Source organism: Danio rerio, chromosome 5 (assembly GCF_049306965.1).
Source record: "Danio rerio strain Tuebingen ecotype United States chromosome 5, GRCz12tu, whole genome shotgun sequence".
Lineage (NCBI taxonomy): Eukaryota > Metazoa > Chordata > Actinopteri > Cypriniformes > Danionidae > Danio > Danio rerio.
In genome coordinates this window covers 20647924-20660942 of record NC_133180.1, presented here as the reverse complement: position 1 = coordinate 20660942, position 13019 = coordinate 20647924, and the positions used below count along the sequence as shown (strand labels likewise).

General features: G+C 36.1%; 1 protein-coding gene across 9 annotated transcripts in view; it reads left to right on the top strand.

The window, feature by feature from the left end:
* The first annotated feature begins 260 nt into the window (after nucleotides 1-260).
* Nucleotides 261-13019, top strand: part of git2a (G protein-coupled receptor kinase interacting ArfGAP 2a) — a 48363-nt gene continuing 35604 nt past the window's right edge. For 8 of the 9 annotated variants that reach the window (XR_011015333.2, XR_012406108.1, XM_068221314.2 and 5 more), the window contains exons 1-2: nucleotides 261-663; nucleotides 12340-12473. Coding sequence is in view for 7 of the 9 variants with exons in the window: in XM_068221314.2 (XP_068077415.1) it covers nucleotides 582-663; nucleotides 12340-12473 (216 nt within the window). In the remaining 2 variants the exon portion in view is untranslated. The remainder of the gene's footprint in view (nucleotides 664-12339; nucleotides 12474-13019) is intronic. The other variant, NM_001126453.1, reaches the window with a different exon arrangement.

The following is a 13019-nucleotide window of genomic DNA, read 5'->3' as shown; positions in this document are numbered from 1 at the left end:
TGCGCAGTTATGGACGACATATGTTATGAAGATCGCGTCCTACATGTTTTAACGCTGTCTAGCTAATTTGCGTTTATACGGATTTTCCAAACATAAAGAATAATTAAGTTTTCAGAATGAGATATCTAAGCGTCGCAAACAGCCAGTGAATATATGTATAAATGGATAAAGCGTCTCACTCGTTGCAATGACGCGTCTGTCCACTGTGTGTCAGGCAGCGCCAGAAAGCTGATTTATCGCCACCATAAACTATAATGTGTGGTCTAGGAGGGCAGATGGCAGTCTACCGCTATCTGATGGGTTGCTGGCAAGTATTTCCGTAGTGTAGTTTTTAACGCATCTTGACCGAGGCTCCTCTGCTTGACTCGTCTGTCCTCATTTACAGCTAGACAGCCCGATATACATAATTTCACATATCGTTGCAGCAGCCAGTGCAGATGCGTTTCTCTCCTCCGTTCGTGCGTCCTCTTCGGGCATGAGATCCACGTTTAGTGATACAACACTTCTAAACGGATCCAGTCATTATGTCAATTCGGTGCATGCTTTAAATATATCCCTGGACGATTCTGGCTCGATAATACATGGTCATACCCACGCTAACGGAGACAAGGATGTCGAAACGGCTGCGAAATAGTGAAGTTTGTGCGGACTGCAGCACTTCAGGTGAGTAGAGATTTTTATTCAAATACAGAACTTGTACGGAAACACCAGCCGATGTTTCTGAATTTATTGACTACTTGAGCTATTAAAATGTGTGGTTGAGGTTTTACAGCAATGCTGTGGGTGTGTTTAGAGCAGACTGAGGGTATGAATGGGTCGTAAATGTATGTTTTGGAGCATGATGTGCTGTGTCCCAAAAGCTAGTGACCTGCCTACCTAGTCATCATTTTGGACATCATAATTGGGTGCTCAAACATGCTGCCTGCTGCCAAGTGTGTTTGTTTTGAGGTTATAGACAGAGTGTTGACAGTTGTGATGCTTTCATTTTATTTCCTGTTAGAGGTGAATACACTTTATTGCTCCTAGAAGTGAATTCCATGAGAAATGTTATACATCTTCTAAGTTTTCTTGATGTTGTGGACATGTTTTGTTACTAGCAAGTGACCATAATCATCATCTCACGCAGTACCCAAAATTGAATGACTATGAAGCATTACATCAGATGTTTGACCTCCACAGACTGCACAGAAGATGAAAAATATTGCTGCTGTTGTAGAAAATTGTAGCAAACAATTTCACAGGCCTTCATTTTAATTATATAAAATATACTGTTTATCTGTGTGTTCTGTGAAACACAGACAGTTACAAGATATGCAAGTTCTGTTTAACACAAAACAAGATATTTTGAAGAATGTTGAAAACTACTAACCATGGACCTCTACTATTTTCCATTTTTCTTCAAAATATCTTTGTTTTTGTTCAACAGAAGAAAGAAACACAACAGATTATGAGTAAATGAAAGGTGACTAAACAATGACTTAACTGTCCCTGTGCTGGGTGATTAATTAAAAAGTAATCGACATCCAGAACCTAAAATCGATCACATTTTTCCAGGTAAATTTTTTCAAATGGCTTTCCCTACCGTGTGGAGTCACATGAGGGCTGAATTACACTTATTACATTATGATTAGGGCTGTGCGATTAATTGTAATCAAATCTCGATTTTATTTTAATTTTTAAGGCTAATATGTGTATTAGTATATACACACAAATATGTATGTATTATATAATTTCCCTGCCCCCAGAGCAAATGCGTGACTGCCGTCTTTGTGTGACAGTCTTAATAGCCAATTGAGTGAGCACACTTTCGTTATGTCCAATCAGAATTGTGCAACCGAACTATGCGGAACGCCCGCAATAAAAAAAACTTGTAGGCTGCGTTCGAAACCGCCTACTACTCAGTAGGTACTGCATTTGAATTTAAACGTACTCAACGGCCGTTAGAAAAAAAAGTTCTATACAGTTTGAATGTAAGAAGTATGAATGGAATTCAGACGTACTACATCCGCCATTTTGTCATGGTCATGTGACCTACCTGCATCAGTTGCATTGCTTCACTCCCATTCATGACTTCTCTTGCGTGGGCATCATGGGTTAGCGCAGCACAGGTCTCGGACACTGCTATAGCCTAAAACACGGCTCTCTGTGCCGCTCACCGTTGTCACCAATACCAAACCGACCAATCACAAAACTTGCGCAAGGCATCTTTGTGACGAATGAGTACTTTTTTAGAGCGGTGCGCAGGTATGCGATGGCTGCGCTGGACTGTACACATGCCATTGGCACAAGTATAATATCATAATAATATAATAAGTATGAATCCTAATTAGGGCTGTGTGATTTGGGGAAAATATCTAATAGCAGTTTTTTTAACATAATTTGCGATTTTGATTTGATTTGCGATTTTAATTTTGTAGTCAAGCTTCAGCTCAATATTCTGTATCGTAGCTTCTTACGGTTAAAATGCAGTGAGTGTTAGTCAAAAAAGCAACTGAAAAGATATAAATTTCAAATTTGTTTTTAAACATTCAGAAATTAAACACTACTTTTTCTCTTTCAGTTGTTCAGCGTTGATGTTCAGTATTTAATCGTAGATCGTGTGTATTTACTTCAGTTATTTTACAATCTAGTAATCCTCAAAATCTCACACTTGTGATATGTAAGCTTGTACAAAACTTGTCAGTGAGCTGTGAGGGCAAAAACATAATATAAATAAATTAAATAATAGTTCATTAATCGTTATCGAGTTAAAACGCTCAATTTATCGAGATTTGGATTTTAGGCCAAATCGCGCGTCCTATCCTATAGTTTGTTTATGTTTGCTGGTTGAGTTTTCTCCTCATTCTTAATATTGATTCTTCTTGATTTGTTGCGCATCAGTCACCAGCTGGCCTGGCCTGCCCTCAGCATGTCAGTATCATTGGCAGTTGTTGTTAGGGTGAATATTTTTAGTCATTCAGCAGTGGGTTTTATTTTAGCCACTGCAGCACTTGATGGGGAGGAGAGTAGCGCTTGGCTTGGACAGAATGGAGAAGGGGGGAGAATGAGGGTAATTGGGGAGCGATGCTTACGCCAGGTGCTTGATTCTGGCCCTTGGCCTCTTTGCAGCTGTTGTGTGACACTTCCTGTGTTTGAAGGGAAGTGACTTTTGCTTCTAGGCTGCTCTCTGCTTATCAGTGGATCGGTTTTTAATTTAGATAGCTCATGTTTCTGTCTGACTGATGCAGTTGTGGAGCTATATATCCCTCACACGGGCTGGGAAACACAAGTTGATCGCTAACTTAATAAGTGGTGTCTGCATTGAGCTTATTGGGGAGAGAGATGCATTCAGGATGTTTCCTCATTTAACATCCGTTCACACTTGTAATCCTAAACCTCAGATTTAACTCTGCAGTTTAACAAAATAACTGTTATGAATATATTGAATATGTTGGAACAATAATTACAATATAATATTGTCTGGGCTGGTCATAAATTATAATGCAAAAACCTGGTAATCAGCTGCAGTATGTGTTACTTTATGTTATAGGTTTACTTATAGTATTCTTATATTTATTTATTAATAATTTGTATTTTAATAGTATTTTATATTGCTAGATAAAAAGTCACCATTAATTTCAGATAATAATGCACCATTATTATCATTATTTATCATTTTCCTTTAGCTTACTCCCTGATTTATAAGTGGTAATGAGGTATTATAATTAATATTAAAAAATAAATCATTTGAAATATTTTGTGTTACTTTAATTATGGCAAACTGGTGCTATTTGTTTTCAATAAAATAAAGAAAGTCATGAAATGTCATGGTGTAACTCAGAGTCTTTTTCACTGTGGTCCACGGACCCACATGGAGCTGCACGAGAGTGCTTATTGAGGAGAAATGAGAATATAATGTAAACATAAGTTAAACAATGAATAAATAATTGATTTAATAAATCAAAGACACAATTGGCTGCTTGAATGATGATGACCGACATCACATACACACAGCCAGATCTCAGCATGGTTATAACTCTAAAAGCGTTCTGAAAGCGTGGTCTGTCAGCAGATATTCCATATATCTGCAAGGTTGAGCTGATTGATATGGCTTTTAAACCCTCTCATGTCTATGTACGTAAGTGCTTGGTATAGATAATTTATAGTGGAATTGATGCAATGATCATTGTAGCCAGTCATAGGCATTTCTCTTGAGCATGTGAACATAATGGCCAATCACTGCTTGAAAAGAATTAGTAATGGTTATACTGATTATTCTGGTACAGTATCTCATATTTTAAAAATGTCAGGATCGATTGAAACATGGGCGAGCTATGCCAACCTGTCCCTGAAACCCCAGCATCAGCTTTGTCAAAAGAGAAATCCACGCAGCATGTTTTATTGTTATTGTTTCGTCTGTGTCTGTTTGTTTTTATTATTAAATTTTGGCTAACTTCATTCTGGCTGAAGCAGCCTGTTTGAGGTAGAATCAACCTGTTACAGTTTGAAAGTAAAGAATATTAATATGGGCTGTGAGTTTCATGCTTTAATAAATATCTATTCTTTCACATTTCCTGAATGCTAAATACATTTTAAATGTGATCATTAATTTATCTGTTCTGTTTTAATTTATATGTAATATTATCGTTTTTAAGGAAGAGGTTTCACAGGCCTTTTTTATTGACGCAATCATGTGAATACATATTGGATCAAAATAAATGCATGTATGCATAAAATGAGTGAATTAACATGTAAGTGGATGAATACAGTGCTATTCTCTGGTAAGGATGATCATATTTGCAGGTCTGTGGCGAATAAAATATTGAAAACCCTTGTGTAAACAATGAATATATAATGAATTACTCTAGTTTTTAAGTCTTTTTAAAAAAGCGCCACGTAGGAAACCACTTTTGAATTTGCATAGCCTATATATTTTTACAATCAACAACAGCTCGAAAATTAGACTTTGCTCAAATTGCTGGTCATCTAGGGTAATTAACTTTTTTCATTATTTCCTCTTTTTGTGGTCATACGGCAAGTTGCACAAAACACTGTTTTTTAAAGTGTATTTAATAAAAAAAATTTCCAAACAAAATCTACTATTAATAATAATAGATTTTAGGCTTTGGCGGTAATAAGGTACTATAGTATACTGCGGTATACTATAAAAATAGCTTTAAAAAGCTAAAATAGCTTTAATATCAGTTTTAATATCGCTATACCGTTATAAAAACAATGCACTTATATAGGAAACTATTGAATATTAAATAGAATTTATTTATGAGAAGGGAGAGGTGGTAAATATGGATGCAAATTGTGCAACAAAAAGGTGAAATACCTCAAACCTAAAGCCTGTTTCACACCGCAAACGTGTTTTTTCTGCGTCCATGTTAACAGATTAGAGCGTACATACTGCACGCGGAAGCATCTCGTCAGTGCGAGGCGTGAGCGTTTCTGAAGCAGCAGTGCCGTGATAGTTTCGGCGCTATTTTTGCCACGCTGCTCGTGCTCAATTAAAGTGACAATGCATTGACAATGACCAAAGACACATAGAATGACAGTAAAAAGTAGTAATTTTACCCAATAAATGTATCGATATTCGATAATATCCACTGATTTTTATACATTTAATCAAATGAACTGAAACGATAAAAAACGGCAACAAATATTTTTTTGGTCCTGAACTACAAAACCAAATTTAAAACAATTTTAGTATTAGTTTTGCTTAAGTTGCACACTACTTTGGTCATTTATAAATGTCATTATAAATATAACTATATTATAACTATAGGCCTACATCATCCTGACAATCAAAAACAAAATTACATGTTATCACAGGCGATTGTTTTCTGACCGAGTGCACCTGAAAAGACATAAATGAAACTCCTTTTAGAGCTTGAGAAGAATACAGTTCTTTATGATCTATATATTTTGTAAAATAAAGAGTTGCAGGCTAAGGAAACGGCATAGGAGGAAGTTGCCGCGGGCCTTGGTGTAGATGAAAAGTAAAAAAAAAAGTTTTTATAGATAACTAGACAGAATAGACAGATAGATTGATTTGTGCAGCAGCTACCGATGAGCAGTCGGTGTGAAAAGGCAAACGTCTGCTCGCTGCTTCTGCTGTCCATATGCGCTGTGAAGCAGCTGTAAGGTTGCGTACATGATGAAACTACCATCCACTTACTGCTGTGAGGATGGACCTGAGTTCAGTGCAACAATTTCAACGCCTCCTGATTCAGGACCAACGAACGACATCTAGGTCCTCCGCTAATACACAGCCGATGATAATGGGGGCCTTCGTGAAAATAAAGTACTAAAGGGACAGTGTCTGTTGGAAAACCTGTACTAATGCAATGACAAAATACGTGGTGAAGGAAATTGTATCCTTTGCACACAGTGGAAAAAAATCCTTTAAGGACACTGTACAATTGAATTTTATAATTTGTGTGTGTGTGTGTGTCTCTGCGCGAAAACTGTTCTGGATATTTATGTTAATTTAATTCTGTCTGACTGTTGTATTTGCACTTTTTTATAAACTGCCTTTTATTACTAATGAAATTGTTAATATTGTTGTGCATGTTATTTTGTTATGGTTTAAGTATTAGTGTTTGTTATTTTCTGAATGGCTTAGGCACATACCAAGTTTGGTGACGCTGTCTGAGCCTTCCGTCATTTTTTTTATTATCCACTGTAATACCGTATACCGAGGTAAAATAGGGCTGAGGTTTGACCGTATCAACATTTGCCTTATAGATTTGAAACATTCCTTAATGCAGTGCTGATACATTTTATGGCCTTGTGTAAATTGTATTTACCCATATATGGCTACTAGTACAATACATTTGATGCATCATGTTTAATTCCAAATAGTGTAGTCAGTGTAGTAAATAAATCTTCAGTCAGCACTCTCTTTTCTTGGGGAATTCTAACACATTCTAGTGCTGACTCGCATTGTTGTTTCTGAAGGAAGTGAAATCACAAGTTGGCCGAAATCTACTCTTGGGGAAAAGTTGAGGGGGAAGGGGTGCGATGCTGAAAATAATGAGCACGTCTCTGGCTGCTCAGACACATTAGTCATCGGTCCAGTGTGGTTGGCCATGCTTTCACTGATTTGGCATCACGACTCTATTAAAAAACTGCCTTGGTATGGGGTGGACTAGTGCCAGTAGCAAGTGTTGATGTTTGAGCAGTGACTAAGTCTGGGTCGCTGAGTTTAGTGTAGTGGGAGATCTCTGAGTGATCGAGGTCTCAGCTGCCGGGTCGTGACCTAGAAGTGGTTTGCAGGTTGTGATAGTTAATTGTATTATGATAGTGTGATCATTTAAACTATATGTTGGATAGGACGTTCAATATTTACACATTTTACCTGCAGAAAGCAAGCTTATGGAGCACCGTTCACTACACAGAGCCATAAGTCACTGAAAATCTATGCAAAAAATACAGACAATTTAATCTGCGTGACTTAAAAAATGGAAAATTATCATTCTGTGATTGACAGCTGTTTGGTTCACTTCTCAGTTAACTCTGTGTTGGTTCTAGGGTTGTGCCGATAGATGATAGTATCGTGTATTAAAGATAGACAAAGATATCACCAGGAGCCGAGACCTATGATGATTTTAAAGATGATATATATAGCTTGTTTCACATTATTGTAGACATATTACATGTTTTAATTGCATTATTGAATAAAATGAACAGTATTATTATTTTTAATCATCATAATTAATACAAAATTTACTACAAATATTATGACAGCTTCAGCTGTTTAGATTAACATCACTTGACCTACACTTTTAGATAAAAATGAATTGTTTCGATTGCTTTTGCTTTGTTAAAAATAATAGACTGAATAACAAATCTGGATTTAATTAACAAACAAGTTCAATAAATCGATTGTTCCCCAAAAAAAAACATTGCGGTCGTTGGTAATTTGAGACTCCTTTATAACAGAACTCCTGCAAGATTCTCTCTTGCTTTCACAAAACAAGTTATTTATCTTTTATATCTGTTATTATTAGCCTATTTAAGTTTTAAAGTGGCCTATTTATTTAAAAACACGAAATATACATAGCCTACTTGTTTTATTTGTGTTTAATTCGATGGGATGATAAACACGGACATGCACATTATTCAGAAAATAACCTATTTCTTTTATTTAAAAAAATGTTAGGCTTGTATTTATTTATATAGGCTATTAAAATATTTCATTTATTTATTTAAACTAGCCTACATTAAACTAAATTGCAGCCTGTATTTTACCATTTGTTTTGGCATTAAATGATTATTGAACAGATTATTAATAACTTATCAAAAACATTTTACTGAGTTTTAGGTCAAATAGGCTATTTAATATTAGAGCAATAGGCTATTGCCGACACGCCGCAGCCATGTCTAAAATGAAACTCTCATCAGAAAAATGAAACTCTCATCAGAAAACGATAAACACATATGCCGAGCGCAACATTGTGTTAGGTTTTAGCAAATACAAATGTGACACTGTTGATGATTACTTTTGTAATGATTAGACCTGAAGCCGCGCCGCGCTCAACTGAACAAAAACATGGAACACTTCACCGTCATGTGCGGGCGACGAGTCCTCCATCTGCCTCCCCTCTGAAAGGACCTTAATGCATCCGTAATCCATAGTGCAATTTTTTCCATGCGTAGATAAATATAATTTAATTTTCTTTCATCCATGTTTATTATATCCATTTTGCGGCACTTCCGCGGGCCGAGGATAACAGCATGAACTCGAAGTCACCATCAAATCCTGTCCCGCGCCGCACTGTTGCATCGAGTATTGTTTGAAATAATTTTGGTCTCAGCGCCTATTTAGCTGTAAGAGCGCAGTGATTTGCATTAGTTTTAATTATTATCTAATATCAAATGTAATGCAAATGCAGTAGGTTAAATAAATAATAAAAAAAATCAGCCAAAAGGTTATTAAATATGTTTAGATATAGTTAAATATATCAATGAAATATTATATATATAAACATAACACTGCGGCAGCCCCATGCGATAGTATCGTGTTTCAGCGATCTCACAGCGGGAGGATATGGCGATCTGAAAATTTTGGATATCGCCCAACACTAGCTACATCTGAAAGTAAATAAAAATACCACATTTAATAACAAGGTTTACTTTAATCTCACCTCATAACATCAGTCGAATGTCTTAAATAATTCGTTCTTTGAGATGATTCCATAGTCATGTTTGCATGTTTTATTAGTAGGGCTGTGCAATTAATCAAAATCGAAGCGCAATCGCAATTTGAAACGTTGTGATTAGTTAATTACAAGAGGCTGCAATATAAAATATATATTTACATATGTAAACAAAAATAACAAAAAACATCTGCGGTAAAGTGCTTCAAAATCAGTCTGCTATGGTTCAGAAAATTAAACATGATAGACTTTCTGTGATTGGTGTTGTGAGGCATTGCAGACATGGTATCGGTTGTCATGAACTATGCCTGTACACGAGAAGAAACAATTGAATATTGTGTCACAATATCCATTTACGACACTCTACGTCAAGAAAATCATGACGAAATCTTGTGGTCTGACCGGGGCTTTATAACTAGCCAATTGAATGAGTACACATTCGTTCTGCCTAATCAGAATTGCGCTACTGAACTATGCCCACAATAAAAAAAAAAAAAGTCTAATCGCAAAGTCTGTCAAAAATATCGCAATTAGATATTTTCCCTAAATCACACAGCCCTAATTATTAGTCACATTAAATCAATAAAAGCAATTAAACCTGATGTTAGATTTACTGGGTCTCTGTTTTGTGGTGTATTTGCTGTTTCAACACCCGCTCATTTGGGAAAATGTGCAAAGTCGTGATGGCTTTCCCCTAAAGTTTGATTGGCTTCTCTTATGGACATGCAGGAGAAGGACAGTTTAGAGTCACACTGCTGTAGACAACCCTCTTGAATGATCTATTATAAGGTAGTGAAACTAAAAAGCTTCGCAGTGTTTCCCAGTCACCTGCTCATACCCTGGAAGTAAAGCTCAGCTGCTCGGCATTTGTTGTGGTTTGAGGCATGTGTATGTCAGAGGAAGTCAGCGCGTTTACAGCCGTACATGAAAGGATGATATTCGACACCTGCTATGACCTTATAAGGAAAAACTAAGAGCCACAGATTGTTGTCATCATGTATTGCATCACATTTAAATGCTAAATATTAGACAATAGAGGAGCACCTGCGCTACTAGCAATGGTTTTCAAACTGATTTAACATCAAGTTAATCTTAATGCACAATACTGAACGATGTCAATTTGTGCACATTAGGGATGCTCAAAATAACCGTTAACCGAAAGGGTTTGTTTGTAACCGATTATTGGTATCAGTTAAATGATTTAAAAAAATAATTTTATATATTTGTAAAAGTTTAACTGCATAAGGGGCCGATCACAGCGAATGAGCTTTTTGTGTTGAGAGACGCATCTTTTGGATGGTTAACTAACAGCTGCATTTTACGCTCTGCTTATGTTTTTGCTGTGCGCTCGCAGTTAAAATAAAAGTCTACCCTGAGCGGAACAAGCACATTACGTCAGTCACATTTTTTTATTCTTAAATCAAATAAAAGCAGAGGCGGGGGTGACAGCAGTGTTTGTGTTGTCAAGACGACTGCAGAGAACTATAGTGGTCACTGTTTCAAGTTATACGGAGCTGTATTACTTTACCAATCTTGACTATCACAATATTATAAAATATTCTTCTTTTTTTTTTTGTCAACAAAAAGGCAGTGAGGTGGGATGTAAAAGCACGTTTTGGAACGTAAAAGGGCGTTCGGTGTGATCAGCCCTTAAATGTGCAACACATATTTATTAACTCGCGGGACAGTAACACGTGCAAACACACATGCCTACGGATGTATTTTGCCAAAGAAGCAAAATGTTTGACACAGACAAGTTGATGTTCTGTTGTTAATTTGTTCTCATATTAACATAAATCAGTATTTTAAAATGCAATATTTAATGTGTTAGACACAAAATGGACACGTAATTTTTTTAAATCAAATATTAATTTATTAATCTGACCAGTTAACCGTTAAAATTCGGTTAACGAGCGGCGGTTGACTGTTTGCTAAATTAACCGAAATGAGCATCCCTAGTACAAATTAAATTTATTAAAATTAGTTTAATATAACACATTTCAGAACACATTCACTGTTAAAGTTACAGTGCAATCAGGATACATTTTTTGTATCAGTATGCTAGTCGTAAGGATATCGATAAGCTAGTTTACTCTAAAACGGTGACAGTTCACATTTAGAAGATATAAACATCGAAAGCTTGCAGTTTGTCACTTCGGCTTAAATGTTTTTTTGGACGTCACCTCATACTTCAGTTTCTTATTAAACCTTCTGACCAATCAAATGCTCTCTAGTATCTGACACGTCCCCTTTAAGATGCTTCTCATTTGCCTTTCATATGATGCGCTTGATCTCAACCACTCTCACTGGCTGAGATGAGATAAAAACAAAAAGGTACTGGATGTTTTTTTTTAAAGGGAGGAGCTACTCTGTCCTGCCTGCTCTATCTTTGTTCCAGTAGAAATTATGTCACACATCGAACAAAAACATCTCAAAGCACTTCATGTCAACTTGAATTTGTACACGAAGGATTGACAGGTGTGGTTTGATTAACAAACTCTTTTGTGATTGCTGTTAGTGTGGTTCAAAAGAGTAAGTGTGAATGCTGCCATCTAAACATTGGTGTTCACCATATAAGCCAACCGAAACTGCTAAAGAGGTCTTGTTCCTCCTCCAAACACACTCTGGTGTGGCACGACTGAAATATGAATGCAACATGGATGAAAGACATCTAAATTTAAAAATGGCACAATATGACAATATTACAGCCATTGAAAGCATTTTATACATCATTGTAGCATTTTTGCCAGATACAGTTCTGTACAAGTGTTGGCAATGTGTCTCATTGTAGCAGATCTTTGTTTGTTTGTGACAGAGGAAGTTCTGATACTGTTTTGACTCCCAATGTATAAGCTCTACATGAAGTCTGAACTGATAAATACAATTTTTATGTCCTGTATTATAAATTTCTGTCTTTAAAATGGCAGTGTGAGCACTTGATACTAATCAAAACCCACTTTATTTTAATCCAGACCAAAAAAACAAAGAATTTCAGTTCATTTTCAGTACATATTTCATTCATTAGCCTTTTAAAAGTATTGCGTTTCTCTATCTATTCTCATGTATCAGCCAAAATACTCCATTAGTGTTATTGTGTATTGATTAGTGATCAACATTTTGCTGAGACATGCTGTTGTGTTGTTAAATTACTGACTATTGATCTTTTTTTTTTCCTTTTTTGTGTCCTTTCTAGATCCTCGCTGGGCGTCTGTGAACAGAGGAGTGTTGATATGTGATGAGTGCTGTAGTGTTCACCGCAGTCTGGGTCGCCACAATTCACAAGTGCGCCATCTGTCAAACACATCTTGGCCGCCCACCCAACTACAGGTGAGACACCCTAAGGTTACTTTTATTAGATTTGCACAAATTTAAAAATTGACAGTGTGATATTTAGTTTTTCTGCTTTATACTTCTATATGAAAAAATAGAGTAATGTTCAGGTAACATGGAAGAATTAGGCATTCTAAATTAGTGGTATGGCGATGTTGGGTAAATTGGCAAACAAATTGACATTTTTGAGTTGAAGTTAAAATAATTTAAAATGAATTGTAGATTATCCATGATTATTATTATTATTATTATTATTGTTTAATTTTATTACTATTAAAATATTAATTACCTCTTGTTAAAAATGCTGTTGTGCTATTACATCATTCATTTTTATGACATTTTTGAGGCAAAAATCTGGATCTTAAAGGGGTGTTCCACAAATGCTCTGAGATCACAAATGTTTCAGGGTACGTGCAGTCATCATGCACATGCAATCCACGCAGCGAAGGCGTGTGGTTAGAGGCGCTGTAATGTTAAAGCAGAGAGAGCTAAAATGGCGTCCAAATGCTGCTAGTTGCGGCACATTTATTAACAAAACACTGA